A 15,903-nucleotide genomic window follows, 5' to 3' on the forward strand; every position below is an offset into this window, starting at 1 on the left:
CTTTGTTAGAACTGATAAATAAATGTTTAGATTTGAGTAGATTAACAGGAAACGTTGCAATTTAGCACAGAGTAACTCATAGCTGGTTATACCAACTCACCCACAATAACTACGCATAGTACATGTATGAAAATATATTAACATTACATATATTATGTATCGTTTGTAGAAAATCTAAATACGCTGTAACTTTAGTAATTGGAATATGAACTCGACGAGTGACAACAAAATCAACTTATGTTTTGGAGGCAGTACGTTCCTGGGTGTATATCAACTTGGGGTGGCGCACTCTCTCTACAATAATGCTCAGGAACTGCTGAATAATGTGGAATTCTACGGCGGGACATCGAGTGGATCGATAGCTGCAGCACTTTTATTGTTATGTCCTGATCGAATATCCGTAAGTATATATGTATGTGTATTTTTATGTACATCAATTAGTTAATTTACATACAGTCCAAGCGTTACGGCCAGATCGAGCGCTCAAGTTAGTTTCCACCACTTGCTACACCATTCAGAGGATTTGTCTTTGATCTATTTTACAATCTTACAATGCGACTCGCAAAACCTGCATATATTTCCGGGTCAATAGGTCAAGATAACATTATTGTTTGTGTTTGTATGTTCAGTATTGAGCTACAAGATGGGTAGCTAGGAACTTCAAACTTGGAACAATGTTTCTCGTGTTCGTTTAGGGACAAAAGGTCAATGTCACAGTGTGTGTTTATGTGTACTCGTACTATGTAATATAACTTCATGGGGGAAAACTAGGACCTTATGATATGGCAGATGAGTTCCTTGCACATGCCACTCACAACACCTGGGCGTATTATTGGGTCAAATGGTCCTGAAGAGTCATGATCTCAGTATGTATTTACGTATGTTCAGTTTGGGTTACAAGGGTTAATTGCTAGGAACTTCAAACTTAACACACTTGTTCACTGTGTAACCCACATGATACAAAGGTCAAAGTATATATTTGTACGTATGTTCACAACGGAAAGATAGGAAAGATGTTCAATTTATGATATCAATACTTTCATTTTAAAGTCAAAGGTCAATGTGACACCGAATGTTGAAATCTAGCGCAAGTTGCTTGTAGACACGTCTACATATTGGAAGTGATACTCGTAGATTGGCCGTTAAAAATTATGGGATGCTTAAGAGGGGGTCTGCACAGTACAACAATAGAAAGACAGTGACAGCAAAACTATATTCATGACAAAACAATTTAGGCTTAATTGATATAGGAAAACAAATTGACATCAACACTATTCTGGTGATAACAATCCGCTGGCCGTAAACCATCAGTGATGTGGAAAAATATTTGCAAAATTTGTTTCTGCCTAATGATCATATTATTCCGAAGCAAAAGCATCGTAAACACGGGGGTATACTGTTACGAATGCTATTCTGTTGTTTCTCGGTCTTTGCATTTCGATGCGGCTCTTCGCACATAGATACGGATGATGATTGTTTTTTTATTCATTATTTAAAAAATGGTACTTTTTCCATTGTATCCACAGCATTTCAGTCACTGAACTTAAAAAAAAACCCGCTGAAACCAAAATACCATTATTGGTAATATAATCTAGAGCTATGGGGTGTTACGCCACCCCACTATCACCTGAGCACGGCATACTGTGTGACAGGATAGCATAACAGTTTTGATACATAAAAATACTTTCGTGACTCTCATTGGTCAGTTTAAATGCTGGGTGCGGTTACAGCCAATATGTGACTGTAGAGAGATATTGCTATGCTCTGAATCTATGCGCTAGTATAACGCCTGGTATATACTAAACTACGCAACCCTATCTGTACCATTCTAACCAAATACTCTTATATATAGTCATACCGTTTTTTTTTTCAAAATTTCACCATATGCAGGATTACATGGAAGCCTGTCGCAGCATAGTCGACGAAATCCGATACACTGGCGGCATCAAAATGAACGATCATCCGACACTCACGGAGCGACTTCGTGAAACACTTGATAGAATTCTACCACAGGACAACGGCCCACTTCAAGACATTGCCACGAACCGTCTATTCATTGCTTCCAATAGGTTCCAGAAACGCTCTTCAAGTTTCCATCTACCAATGACGTTGCCATGGATGGACCCTCACGAGTGGATACGACTCGGGACAACCATGGGAACTACTGCTATCGACATGTTTCGTAATCACTTCATAGATACCTCTGAAGACTTCAGTGTCGCCACCAGTAATTATGAGTCAAGGAAAAACTTGATAGAGGTGAGATTTATTAATAAAGACATACTGAGATTTGTGGAAATGTATTACATGGCCCCATGATATCACGTGACATCGGTTGCCGCATCCACAATCATTCGTTTTGACATGCAAAGAATTTGTTTCGAAGGGACTTTGGTACTGTTTTATCTGTTTCATCTCTGTTGTCAAACGGTTGTCACATTTCACAAATCAGACTTTTATATATGTTCTCAACCAAAATGTTGACCAACCCTTCCAAATGATTGATCCAAACATGTAAGCTATATCTGCCTGTGTCGAAATGAATTTACGAAATATTTTGGCGGGAAATACTTTCTTTTTATCTACTAGTAAATTTCTCCTTTGTACTGACAGGTATTAAGTGGTAGCTGCTACATACCAATATGGGGAGGTCTAAGCCCGCCGCAACACAATGGATCGGTGAGTGAAAAATCTACACAAAATTCACATACGTGCACATTATAAAGAAGCTTAGTGACCCAATGGCCTTTTTCATCTGATGTTGTCAATGAACTCTGGCGAACATTATGATGTCCTCTTTTTTGTTGGGGTGGACTTTATCACAGTATCTTAATGTTAGTCAGTATATCGAGAAAAAAGATGAAATTTTCCATGTGGCTTTTATTCGCTATTATAATACCCACCCAGGTGGTCCACTTTTAAATGTGTAAATTGATTGGTTGATTGGTTGATATGAACATCATACTGGCGGCTAAACAACCCCAATAAATTCTCATTTTATTTTCTGGCTCCCCTTTTTTAGTGCTGGATGGACACCGGACTTACGAATAATATTCCCACTGAAGACATATTTCCCGGGTTCTCTAAAACAATTACAGTTGCGCCATTTTTAGGCGACGGAATAGACATCGGACCGAAAGTGAAAAATATCAGCAACGCGGTTCGAGTATCATCTATCACAACTAGCTACCCCGTGGACTGGACAGCGTGGAATTTTATGCCACTCAACGACGCCCTCTTGCCACAAACTTGGAATAGGCACATGGAGTATTTCCGGACCGGGTATGAGGATACACTTTTGTATCTCAAAAATGGAAAAGTAGTCCGGGACGAGGAACAAGAACTATGTGTGTGTTCGTGAATCTAGAGTAAAAAATCTTTATATCAGACGTATCTGGCGACGAAGATTTACTTTTATATGATTAGAAGTTCAGATATTCACATTCTGTTGTAATTTAGGCAGATCCAGAATTGCCAGCAAATCGGTTCACCTATTTTGTCAGTGGAATATATGTGCACCTTCCCCCGTACTCCGCGCCCTCTAGCGAATTATCAGTATGTTTATCAAGTTGAGTTGATCTACGTTATCTTAGTCAAGTTCTCTTATCATACGACTGGAAATACATTCATTTTGTAAAAATATATCGCATTTTAAAATGTAATACAATGCAATCCCTCTGACCCAAAATCACCAGCGCTTTTTGTCACACTTTATCTTTATGTTGCATATAATTAATTATGTCACTGAAAAAACCCCACAAAACAATGTTTTAATAAGCTCATATTAAATCATACACTAGTTAGTTAGTCGATCTAATTTAGTTTTTGTTTACTTATTTGTTTGCCCGAGTCTAACGTTTTTATGAGTAAGTACCCACATCACGTGATGCTTACTGACGCCATTTGTGAACCACATGTAATATCAAACAAAACATTTGAAATAATTTGTCCACATCTCACAATTATTATTTTTTGACAATTTTCTCTCCAACCATGAGTGTTAGAAAAATATATTTGTCAGGTTTGCGTCTAAATACAACTATATTACATTGTAATATGTACATGGTGCTATTAACGAATTCAAGCGGAGGAGTCGTCACCTGCGCATGCGTCAGATGGCCATAGCGTGTCATTGTTTACAAAAAAGCGTCTACCCATGAGCCTTTGCGTTTTTAGTGTAAGTTGTTATCGTCGCTTGTGCAGGTGACGACCCTTCCGCTTTAACGTAATACTGGGTGGTGTTTTGTTTTAAAACAAACCGTTTCGCTTATATTCACACATAATTGTCTACAGTGCAGTAGTTTCTTCTAGTTTTTAATCAGAAATTCTTATGTATATTTTGTCTAAAATGAGACAATTTTAGTTTCCATGACAACCGGTTACAGCTTAACCGTATGTTTTATTTGTATTTGTAGTTATGTCTTTATTGTTTGTACACGTTTAATGACGTGAAAGCCCACTGAGACCCGTCCATCTGTGTAAATATTTTGTTGTCAATTTCTGTAAACTATTAAAAGTACTTTCAGACTCAGTCATGTGGTCGCTTCTGTTGTTATAGTGACAATAACAATGTGTCTGTCAAATAAATGTTGGCGGGGTATCAAACGGTAAAGCATGACATGTTTTCAGGCATTCCATCAGATGTTGTGACTAGAACTCATAACATGTATGTGACGTCATAACAACGAGCTGCACGAGATGTTGTGACTAGGATTCATAACATGTATGTGACGTCATATCAACGAGCTGCACGACATGTTGTGACTAGGATTTATAACATGTATGTGACGTCATATCAACGAGCTGGTTCGCCTCCCACAGAAATAGAAATATATCTTGAATTATGTATATGACATGGGTGATGCACATATACTATATGATGTTATTCGTCTGAGCCCTGATGAGGGCGCACACTTAAGAAAAGGGCAACTTGGCCACGGAAAAATACTGTATATGGAGCTTTTTTTTTATAAACGTCCCGATGCTCCATTTACTTCTTTTCTATTTATTTACTTGTTATTCCAATATTTTATTCATTGTTATTTATTTTGGCTATTATTTTGGTTTTTCTTGCCGTTATTATTATTTTTTTTTTGGTACCTAGAGTCGGCAACCAATCAGAACACGGGTTACGACATACTTCCCCAAACGTGTCGAATAAAAAACTAAATAATGGCGAGTAAAACCAAACAATTGTCATAAATACGTGACAAATTGCCATAAATAAAATATAGAAATTAAAAAAAATGTAAGTGTCCCATACCACTAGTTCAAATGTTTGCTAAAAAAAGAAACGACGTGTCTTGAGGCCGAGTTTTAGTATACTTTGAGTTAAAACACCTACTTAATATCAGTTTTAACAACAAATCACATAACATGATGTTTCAATTATTCAATCTTTGATTGCCAAACAAAATATCCAGAATTATGTGGTCGTCCAATCTCGGTTCACTTGGTGCATTATGGGAGAGAACAAGACCCCCGAAAATGACACTAAGGCATATATCCCGACTAAAATTATTTCATCAAAGACGAAAACTATAGAGGGCGTTTTCTGTTAAATGTTTTTGGCGAGGGGGAGTGAAAGTAGAGATCCCATGAAAAACCAAACGCATCTAGAACAATATGATGTAATTTCTTAAATATCAATACAACCTTGAATAAAATCTTACATTTTAAATAAAAACAACTTAAAACATAGTACATTCGGCCCATAAGGGCGCTTCTAAAAGTTACTCTTCTGCGAATATATTTCCGACATGAGCTAATATTTAAAGTGAACAAGAACCCACTTCGCGTGCCCGTGTTTAATAATCTATTATATGCAAAGAAATAAAATGTACAATAAATAGAAGACAAATATGGAATAATGTAACATGCATGAGTAATTAAGCATGATACTAAATATATATATACATAATATCAGTTTTAACAACGACTCATATAACATGTTTTTTCAATTATTCAATCCTTTATCGCCAAACAAAATGTCCGGAATGGCGTGGTCGTCCAATCTCGGTTCACGTGGTGCATTTGGGGTAATTGAAGTGTATATGTATATACAATTCCGTCATGTCTGTACCAATACTACGATGTGCTGGAGAATTGACAATGGTCGCCATGGTGATTATCCCGACACTGGCACTTTGGAGAATCAAAGTCCACTACGCATGTGCCACCATGATTGCACCGGAAGTCGTCACACACACTGGCTGAGCAGTCTCTGCCGTAGTAACCAAAGAAGCAGCGACACGTTGCCCATCCGCCTATGTCCTGAAAACAAAAATTATTCGTTTAACACCGTGCAGGTTGGATATCAGAAACATATCATAGTGTATGAATGTAACTATCTTTCCTTTGTACTGATCGCGTAATGCATTCTACATATCAAAGTTTAGTTTTCAAGTTGTTTTATTTACAGAAAATCTCGTCTAAGTCGCCCTAAACAGTCATAAGGATATATTAATGCACAATATCTTACTAAAAGTTTTGACAGCACCAAATCTATGGCGAGATGCACGATCTAGACTATATCCGGGAAATCTATGTGAGTGCATTTTCACGTTTTTGACATCTTTGATGAAAGTATGAAAATAAAGCCACTAAGCATACAGTACATATATTGAATGAAATTGAAAGGAGAAAATAAATTAGTGTACTTACGACACAGGTGCCGCCATTGTGACACTGGTGATATTCACACATGCCGTTGCCAAGGGAACAATAGCTACCTGTGGAGATAAGTCAGATAAATAAAGATATATTCGTACGTTTTGTATTCTGTAAATGTAGCAGTCTTTATGATCATGTGATCTGAGATAACGTGTGAGGAGACGTAAAATCACACGTGACGTAGTTTTGATAACAAATTGTGTGTAAACCCAACTAAAACTAAATGAATGGTTGTTACCACTTCTGAAATGAGATGACGTGTTGGTATTCAGTTTGGTAATGGCTGGCAGGGTCATTTATATGTATCTTCTGAGAAGTTACTTTGACTGTATTTCTTCCATTGAAAAGAAAATTCATACTAAACGATTTTTACTATCACGTATTAAAAAATGTCTCCCCTTTCATTCACGTTGTTTTATTATTGTTTTGTATCATCACATATTAACTATTGTTCTAATGTTTGGAGTTTTACAACCGACTACAATATCAGGCACGCTACATTGGAGCGTTTACAGAAACGTGCCATGAGACTTATTCTTAAGATCGTACCGCCTTTCTCCGCTTAAATGGTTATTCCTGTCAACAAAACTTCGTATAAATCGTTTAAGCCATATTTACAAGGCAACCCATAACTTAACCCCAGATTAGTAGAATGTTCCATCGCTATATTCCGTCTGGAGTGTTACTTCCATCCAAACCGAACATATTACAAGTAACTAGAACCAGAACTATATTTCATGATATTTTATACCAGTTGAAGGTGTTTTCAGAGATTCTGTGCCATTGTCTATTTGCAAGAAATTATTGTTTTTTACGATTTTGTCAGAAAGTGTAATTTTAAAAAGTAATATTATATTCAAACAAATCTTTTAGTGTATAGTCATGCACCTGTTTTGTGCTTTTGATGTTCTTACACTTGACTTTCATGAAAAATGGTATTTTACCTATGAAGTTATCGAGTTTAAATAAAAATCTAATCAAATTATATTAATGGGTCACTAATATAGACACATGTAGTGGTTATTTCTGAATAGTAGTACAAAGGAGTAATACAACTTTTTAAAATTTGGCTCGGCTATATTGCTCTTAACGGTTCGCTAACATTCGATAGTGGATAGTTTTATTTCATTATTTAGAGAAGTATTATTTCTTTGTTACAAACAGTACCAGTGAATAGTTTCTTCGTTCTCAACAATAGTAGTTTACTAGGAAGGGGTATTTTTATAGAATGATCCTGTTCTCACATGTTCTAATTGGAGAGTACGACTTTCTTGTCGCACCTTGGATAACAACCAACGATTATCAGATCGACGTACTGTGTGGATACATGGTCACTTTACTGAATGAGCCAAGCATATGATGTGTGGATGAATGTAACACGTAGTTCAATATGATAAGTCTGAAATCAGGTGCGATTTCTACAGATAATTGGTTCATTGTCCTTCTATATAACGTCCTTACAACGTTTACTACAACCTCGACCCAAACAGGTCGTTAAAAAAAGGGGAACCGCTCAATCCCATGGATTGCACCAAAGAATCATGGGACACTATTGTTTATGTTGTTTACAATGTTAATCTATCTTTTGTTATCCATTGTTATTTTAATCCAGAAAGCAAATTTGTTGTAAAATTAATCTTAACTGGAAGGTGCCCCTTTAACTACAGTTACCCTCATTGTAGCCATAGTTAGGTCGTTCACCGTCGACGACAAAAAGAATTAATACGTGACATGCCTCATACATTTTGTATGACAATGGCCCCATTATCTGTCTATTTCCAGTATCCTGTATTGATACCAGACAAACAATCATATTTTTGAAAAACAAGAGAACACATCTTTATTGACGTCACTTCCCTTCCATCTTTTGGCGATGACGTAAATGATAGGCGTTAATAATTTAGTTTATTACTGCAATTACATGTACAAACATGATCGAATTATGAAAGCAACGACGCTAAAGAAAATGCACTGTGAATATGATGGTGACAGAGATCAATTCATCACAGTACATACCTATCATGGTGGCTTGTCAAGATGACGACCATAATCCTCATCTTTTTGCAAATTCGAGATCTCGGGAGCAATTATTGTTTAACAATATTTAACATTCGCATCGAGCGTTTAACCATTGTTTAAAGTAAACAAAGCGGTAGTATTGTCTCCATCAAGTAGTAATTAATAACTAGTACGCAAATGTCCATGCGCATTGCATTGATAGTACGTGCTAGTGATATAAAGCGCATGCGCATTGAATTGATAGTACGTACCAGTAACACAAGCGTCTTCTCATTGCAATGCAATCCAGTCTGTGTATTTACATGTTATATCTAAAGAAAACTACTTATGACGTAAGATCTTTAGTGTCCGATTTTTCAAACTATCCAAAGATATAATACAAATCAAACGTTTCACGACTTCTACACTCAAACCCAAGTAGTTTGATATTTATTTTAAAAAGCTATCTTGATAACGCATTAATTTATGAAAGATGAAATAAGAAACGTGTATCTTCTATTTAAATCTACTGTGTTCAGAACGAAATGTACACCTTTCATTCAAACTGAACGCGTCAGAAATCAACGCGGTGAGTTGACGGGATCGTGACTGCCACTGCAGTACGTCACTATTTGTCTGGCGTATCCGGCGTCTAAACGCACATTTCGGTGAGATGCAAAGATCGTCAAGCTACTTTTCAACAGTTTATCGACTCATCAAGGAAATTAACTCTTCTATTTACTGGCATTTTTTTCTTTTTAAACTACAAATTACCGGATATTTGGCATCATCGATACGCCGCATGAAACCTACATATGTGTCCAGAGTATGAACCATAGCTGATTTCGCAAATACTAGTACTCCAATAAATACAGTGTCTTCGATTTACGATCACGTGACCATTGGTTACACGGGAGAAAACTGCGAACTTGTGTTTTGGCGACTTTTATCTCATTACTACAATCTTACTGTCCGTTGAATATTGGAATTTGTAGACGGCTTACAGCATTATATCCGATAATATAGAAAGAACTAGTCGTTAGTCAATTTCGATGCTTTCTGAAGACGAAGGCATCAAAGCCATTTTATCAATTGACTTTTAATAAATCATAAATCTGTATGGGCGATTTCTTCATTAAACAGATCTATCAAAATACTAATGCAAATCAATACTTGACATTATCACTGAGACATGGGTGAATTTATAACGATAACCACCATGGTTAATTGGATCGTATTACGGGGGAGTAAATCCCAACCCTTCGAAATATATCGACACCTGACACTGTGAAGCATATTCAAATAATCACTCAATTAAACACGAATCGAATGGATCGTATCACGCATGCGTAGAAATCTGTTCGACTGACTGTTAGCCTAAACATGTTCCCCACGTTTTAACAACATACATCAATTTGAGGGAGCCTCTTATTTAATTTTTGCAATGCTTGATATGTGTAAATTTGTGTAAATTTCCGGTAAAAACTTAATTGACAAAAAATAAAAATTCAACACTACAGTTATCAGTATATGTAAATGCCGCAGGGAATGATCGCTGTTCCTGAATGGCATATATGCACTATATACTTGCCATCACTGTAGTAATGACAGGGCTATATACAGGTATACGTGTGTACTTTAGAACGCGACAATGAAGCGCATATGATGATATTTACGGCATGCAAAACACGAGCTTTACGTTTGTGATATTCATTCAATTTAATTTTAAACACAGTCTGGTTCAAATTCTAAATCACACAAACGTGCCAGAATTACATCTAAATTGTGACTCGCGTTGACGACTTATTCAGACACTTGTAATTGAAACTTAAAAATCCAATTTCTGAGACCCCCTAATAAAAAAACATGACATACCGTGATATCCACGGGGACAACTACAGTAGAAACCACTGCCCGATAGAGCATGACACCTTCCACCATTCAGACATCGGTTCAGTCTACAAGGGTCGGTCCTACCTGTAAAAAGAATATTATAAACAATGTTGCGTTGAATTACTCGGTAGTTTGCCGGTAGTTTACAGAGCGTATTGCCAATTTTAGAAATGAGATTGTCCATGGATGGTACCGATGTTTAATTAGATTTATATCACACCACCGTCCCCCAACACCGGGACGGTAATCACACCTATGTTCAAAAACAGTAGGATGTCGAACCTCTTACTAGTGTACTACTGTCAGTATTTGATTCGTTTTTTTATATCATAGTAAAAGAATATGTATTTAACATCACAGACATCATCATAGAAATACTGAAAGAGGAATTGTGTATACATTCGTGCTTATATAGAGTGTTACTAACAAAATATTGATAAAGAGTCGATGTTACTTACGTATAAAAAATCCTGTCACCGTTGATGTTGCCAGTATAAGAACACATGTTACACACGCAAGGGACACGGCACTCGTGCGAGTATTCATCACGTATGTGTTGACTGTGCAGTACTGTCGTAAACTGCACTCCAGTGGCACCGGCACCTGGTTTTATACACCCTAGACGGCATTGGAGTCGGAAGAATTTCAAAGGCTACTTCCCACCTACGACAGTCACGTGACACTGGCCAGACAAGCGACTACTGTGCGAGTAAGCTGTTATTTCGCAGGGTATCAAACAAATAACTTCCGTAATTAGTAGAAATAAGACAGACATAGACAGTACACAGTTCAATGGCTTCAGCGACGGGATACGGCAGTAGTTAGGTCACGTGATTTGGCTGTTCCGTTAGCTCCTGGGGCTATGGTGAATAGTTTGTAAATGTATGTAGTTACAAAGCGGTTCTTCAAGCCGACCACCCAATCTACACAATGTAGCACTATTGTGGATCTTTAAATTCGTTATTTTATGCAATATATAGTAAAATTGGTATACTTATATATAAAATTGGTATCGCCATATTATTTTTTTACAGAAAATTGGTCTGACGTAAAATCGATGACGATTTCGCTCTCACGTCATATAACAAGCCAGGATATAACCGCGACACTCTGACGCCGGAAACTGACGAGAAGTAACAATATTTACCCCGGGGGATATCCCACAGAGTTTCGTCCCATAATCAAAGAAAATCCGAAGTTATAATATACTAAATTGGAAATATTCGGAATGTTTTTTATATAGTGTAATGTATGTTGTGCATATTGAAGAAATGAATACCTTCCATGTTGTGCCTTATAAGGCAAGGTCAATGTTATGGGATATTAATAATAATAACTTTATTACACTACTAAAAAACCTTCAGAGGGTTTTTGTATGGTAAGGAACATAAATACATACAATACATAAGAGATAAAAAAATAAAATGTTAGTAAAATAAAATAAATTAATTACTTTCTGTGGTTTTAAAAATTGTGCTCTTTAAGTATTTTGCTAAAGCTATATTATTCTCCATAATCTTTTTAAATATGGAATTCACATCCATTGTGTAAATATTTATTGAACACTCATCAAACAGTTTTTTTCTTTGTTCTATATAGCCAGTACAAAATAGCAGGAAATGTTTTTCATCTCCTAATGCTTTAGTGTTACATTTATTACAGTGTCTATTTTCTAATTCTATTTTGGGCTTTGTTCTTCTACCTAATTCTATTTCTAAGTTGTGGTCACTCAGACGGAATTTTGAAAGCATTTTCCTGAGACTGAAATTTGAAATGTTTTGCAAATAATTTTCCATATTATAGCTTACTTTGAATAGTTTGTATGTTCTCAGTTTTGTTCCCCTATTTTCATTGGTTTCACTGAAATTTAGTTTTTCTCTCCATCTTTGAATATAAAACTCAGATAGTCTGAGTTTTACTTTTTTTAGTATTTGATTCCAATTTTCCATATTGTGATCATTTTTTATTTTAATTAGATCATGTCCCAGTGTAGCATTAATAGTCCTTACCCAGTTTGAATTAATTTTTATCATTTCATCCAGGGCTAATTTTAAAATGTGATTATCTGGCAGACTATATAGTCTATGGCAGTATTTAATTTGAGCCAAATTAATTTTTAATTTTACTGGTAACCTACCAAGTTCTGCTTTCAAACCACTAATTGGCGTCATTTTACTCACTCCTAGGATAAACCTGTAAAAATGACTGCAAACTTGCTCTAAACTGTTACTGTCAGTTGTGATTTCATTGGCCCAGATTTCTGCACCATACATGAGTATAGGTGAAATTAATTGGTCGAAAATTTTCAAACTAAGTGCTGGTGAAATTATTTTGTGGTTTAAGACTGTTTGTCTGATGCTGAAAAGAGCCTTCAATGATTTATTTTTTAACATAGATAAGTTTGTTTTAAATTTCCCATTTGGAGTAAATATTGCCCCTAAATAGCAAAACTCGCTAACAGCTGTTATGTCTTGGTTGTTGATTTTAAAATTCATGTTTTTAATCAGTCTGTTGCTGCAATTAAATACCATGACTTTAGTTTTCTTTACGTTTACTTCTAAATTCCAATTTATACAATAGTCATTTAATTTGTTCAGACAGCTTTGTAGGCCGTCTTCCGTTTCTGAAATAAGTGCAAGGTCATCTGCATATTGGATGCAATTTATAGGTTTCTCGCCCATTAGAACTGGTTTATCAATTTGATCCCCAAATAATTCTGGCAGATCGTTCAGAAAAATGTTAAATAAAGTTGGTGATAAATTGCAGCCTTGCTTAACTCCACAGGTAGACTGAAATCCATCAGTTATACCCTCTGACAATTTAATTTTATATTTAATATCCTTATACATAGATTTTATTATTTCATAAAAGTTCCCCGTGATACCACTGTTTTGTAACTTCAGAAAGAGTGCATCCCTCCAGATGCTGTCGAAAGCCTTTCTAAAGTCAACAAAACATGTGTATAACCGTCTTCCAGAACTGCTGCTTTTATTTTTATTATAAATTGTTTTTTCAACTGCTGTTTTTAACAGGAAAATTGCGTCTGTCGTTCTCCTGTCTTTCCTAAAGCCAAACTGCATGTCGGTAAATAAATTATTTTCTTCCAAGTATGTGGTCAATCTTTGATTCATTATGCCAGTAAATAGTTTTGAGAGACAACTTGTTAATGCAATAGCTCTATAATTACCAAGATTTAATTTGTCGCCTGATTTGTGTAGTGGAACAAGAATCGTAGATTTCCAGGTTGCAGGAAATTTTCCACTATCTACAATACAGATATTGCAATACATATAATGCATCGTGTATACACGATGAAATGCCGTTACAACAAGTGAGTTCGTCTTCAGTTTTGCGATGATTTTAAAAAAAGTTGCCATTTTATAGATGTGTATGTATTTAGGTAAAATAAATGTGTTTTTCATAGTATGTCGAAATGCTAGAAATCTGAATCGCTTCAATGGATACAAACGCGAACAGAGAACATCGTATCACGTGATGATTTGACACATTCTCCAGTAGAATATTGCAACGATGTTAATTATAGATCAAGGACAGGGAGGGCGACGTTTTCCCGGACAAGTCGACTTTAATGGCTCGGTAAAAAGATTTATTTGTGGAATCATTCTGGAATTTTGACATCATTTATTGAGGAAATGTTAAATACCCATTTGATAATGTATTCGTGTGATGTCGCAACTGAGCGGCCCTGAGTCTAAGTTAGTGATGTTTGATGTTTCATAGACCGTGGGTACTATGGATTTGGTTTTTTGACTGTTATTTTCTTTGACTGCATCTGTAAATTCTGGTTTTTGCTCAAGTGTTGACATTTGTTTTGCCCTTGCGATGGAATTTTTGAAAATTTACGACCAACTATGGATAGAGTGTGTTCCTGTTGCGGCGTAAGCGTAATAGTTCAGACCATACACGACAGATTGAAGTTAATAGACGGCTAGATTTAGAGCGATTTTTATTCAACATTTGCATACACTATCATACACGCAGAAATTAATGGCATTCGTTTATGAAAAAAAAATAAATGTTTGTTGAATCAGAAAAAAAACATAAAATAACTAACAGCAAAAGACAAACTGAAGCATAATAAGAAAGACGTCATTAAGTTGCCAGAATGGTTTAACTTCTTTTCTAAAACATATCTGGATGATAATGCTGGTGCCAACATCCCAGATCAAGGAAACTTCATTAGAGTGAGAGATTTTAAGAAGAATATGAGAAAAGAAATATACGATGCTGTCTATAATTTTGACATTGAAATTGATATACTTGACCGTGAGATTACCCTAACCGAACTTGAAAACTGAAAACAGCTCCTGGCATTGATGGCATTTCAACTGCAAAATTAAAAAAAAAAAAAAAGGAAAAAACATTTCGTTAGTACTGACAAGTTGTCTTTTCACACTTTACAAATTGTTTTACCTGGCGTTTATTCTTCTGAAATGAGTAAAAGGGATCATTCGATGGCGTTAATAACTGACTGACTCTATTTCCCAGTGTGGTCAACACGTCACGGTTCAGTGACGTATATCAGAGATTGAATATTGGGTCTAATTATACACTAGAACTCCACTAGTGAAAAAAGCATTTGGGTTTCTGAAAGAGGTATTCCACTATTGACAATATATTCATTTTACAATCATGGCTTATCATTTGTTTACAATTATTTCTGGATTTCTGTATTTTTGTAGATTTTCCAAAAGTCTTTGGTATGATTAATTATATCTGACTATAATTGGTTATTGTATTCCATTGTTTACCATTTTATGTTACTGATTGTTTTCACTGTGCACTTGGGGTACAGCAGGGGAGTGTGCTATTTTTTTTATTTATAAACGACCTTGACAAATCAGTGAAGCAGGAAATGGCTGGTGTCCATATATCTTCATTGCAACTACTAGTATTTTAGTTACTACTGTATTTGCCGGTAGCCTGGTCCTATTTAGGCGTTTACCAAACAGACTTCAACGTTCATTTAACAATCTCTCTTCTGATACTCATCAAATGGAATTTAAAAATTGACATTTTTAAAACCAGAGTAACGGCTTTTCACAAAGATGGTGGATTTGATAAATATGAAAATGAGTAATTTCACGGTAAAGTTGTAACTCGTTACAATTATCTTTGAACAGATTTTGCTAGCTTTTATAAATGGTACCAAACTGGACGGCTAAAGGCAATAAACCACTATTTCCAGTAATTTCACGAGTTAGTAATATAGCACGGAAACGAAGTAGGAGGATTTCATTTTGTCTGAATTGAACAATTCAAAATAAATGCAAATCCCTGATTTGCGTTGAAAACACGTTTCTGTAAAAGGTACGTATT

The 15,903-nt window shown here is 35.7% G+C and overlaps 2 protein-coding genes across 2 annotated transcripts; one reads left to right on the forward strand and one right to left on the reverse strand.

The window, feature by feature from the left end:
• The first annotated feature begins 205 nt into the window (after nt 1-205).
• LOC102804143 (patatin-like phospholipase domain-containing protein 4) lies at nt 206-4,531 on the forward strand. Its single transcript, XM_006811269.3, has 5 exons — nt 206-400; nt 1,891-2,259; nt 2,614-2,679; nt 3,023-4,065; nt 4,204-4,531. The coding sequence occupies exons 1-4, from the start codon at nt 206-208 to the stop codon at nt 3,359-3,361; spliced, it is 969 nt and encodes a 322-aa protein (XP_006811332.1). The 3' UTR covers nt 3,362-4,065; nt 4,204-4,531.
• Nucleotides 4,532-5,616: 1,085 nt separating this feature from the next.
• LOC102801989 (uncharacterized) lies at nt 5,617-11,109 on the reverse strand. Its single transcript, XM_006811259.3, has 4 exons — nt 11,022-11,109; nt 10,546-10,647; nt 6,664-6,731; nt 5,617-6,273 (listed from the first exon to the last, which is right to left on the reverse strand). Exons 1-4 carry the CDS (start codon nt 11,107-11,109, stop codon nt 6,088-6,090), a joined length of 444 nt encoding a protein of 147 aa, XP_006811322.1. The 3' UTR covers nt 5,617-6,087.
• Nucleotides 11,110-15,903: the final 4,794 nt, after the last annotated feature.

Source organism: Saccoglossus kowalevskii, chromosome 9 (assembly GCF_978046115.1).
Source record: "Saccoglossus kowalevskii chromosome 9, keSacKowa6.1, whole genome shotgun sequence".
NCBI classification, from domain to species: domain Eukaryota; kingdom Metazoa; phylum Hemichordata; class Enteropneusta; family Harrimaniidae; genus Saccoglossus; species Saccoglossus kowalevskii.

Coding starts and splice junctions, on each gene's coding strand:
- LOC102804143 (XM_006811269.3), top strand. CDS start 206: ATGAACTCGACGAGTGACAACAAAATCAACTTATGTTTTGGAGGCAGT. Junction 2,260..2,613: donor CAAGGAAAAACTTGATAGAG/GTGAGATTTATT, acceptor TTGTACTGACAG/GTATTAAGTGGTAGCTGCTA. Junction 2,680..3,022: donor CGCCGCAACACAATGGATCG/GTGAGTGAAAAA, acceptor CCCCTTTTTTAG/TGCTGGATGGACACCGGACT.
- LOC102801989 (XM_006811259.3), bottom strand. CDS start 11,109: ATGAATACTCGCACGAGTGCCGTGTCCCTTGCGTGTGTAACATGTGTT. Junction 10,648..11,021: donor GGTGACAGGATTTTTTATAC/GTAAGTAACATC, acceptor TTCTTTTTACAG/GTAGGACCGACCCTTGTAGA. Junction 6,274..6,663: donor ACAATGGCGGCACCTGTGTC/GTAAGTACACTA, acceptor TTTTGTTTTCAG/GACATAGGCGGATGGGCAAC.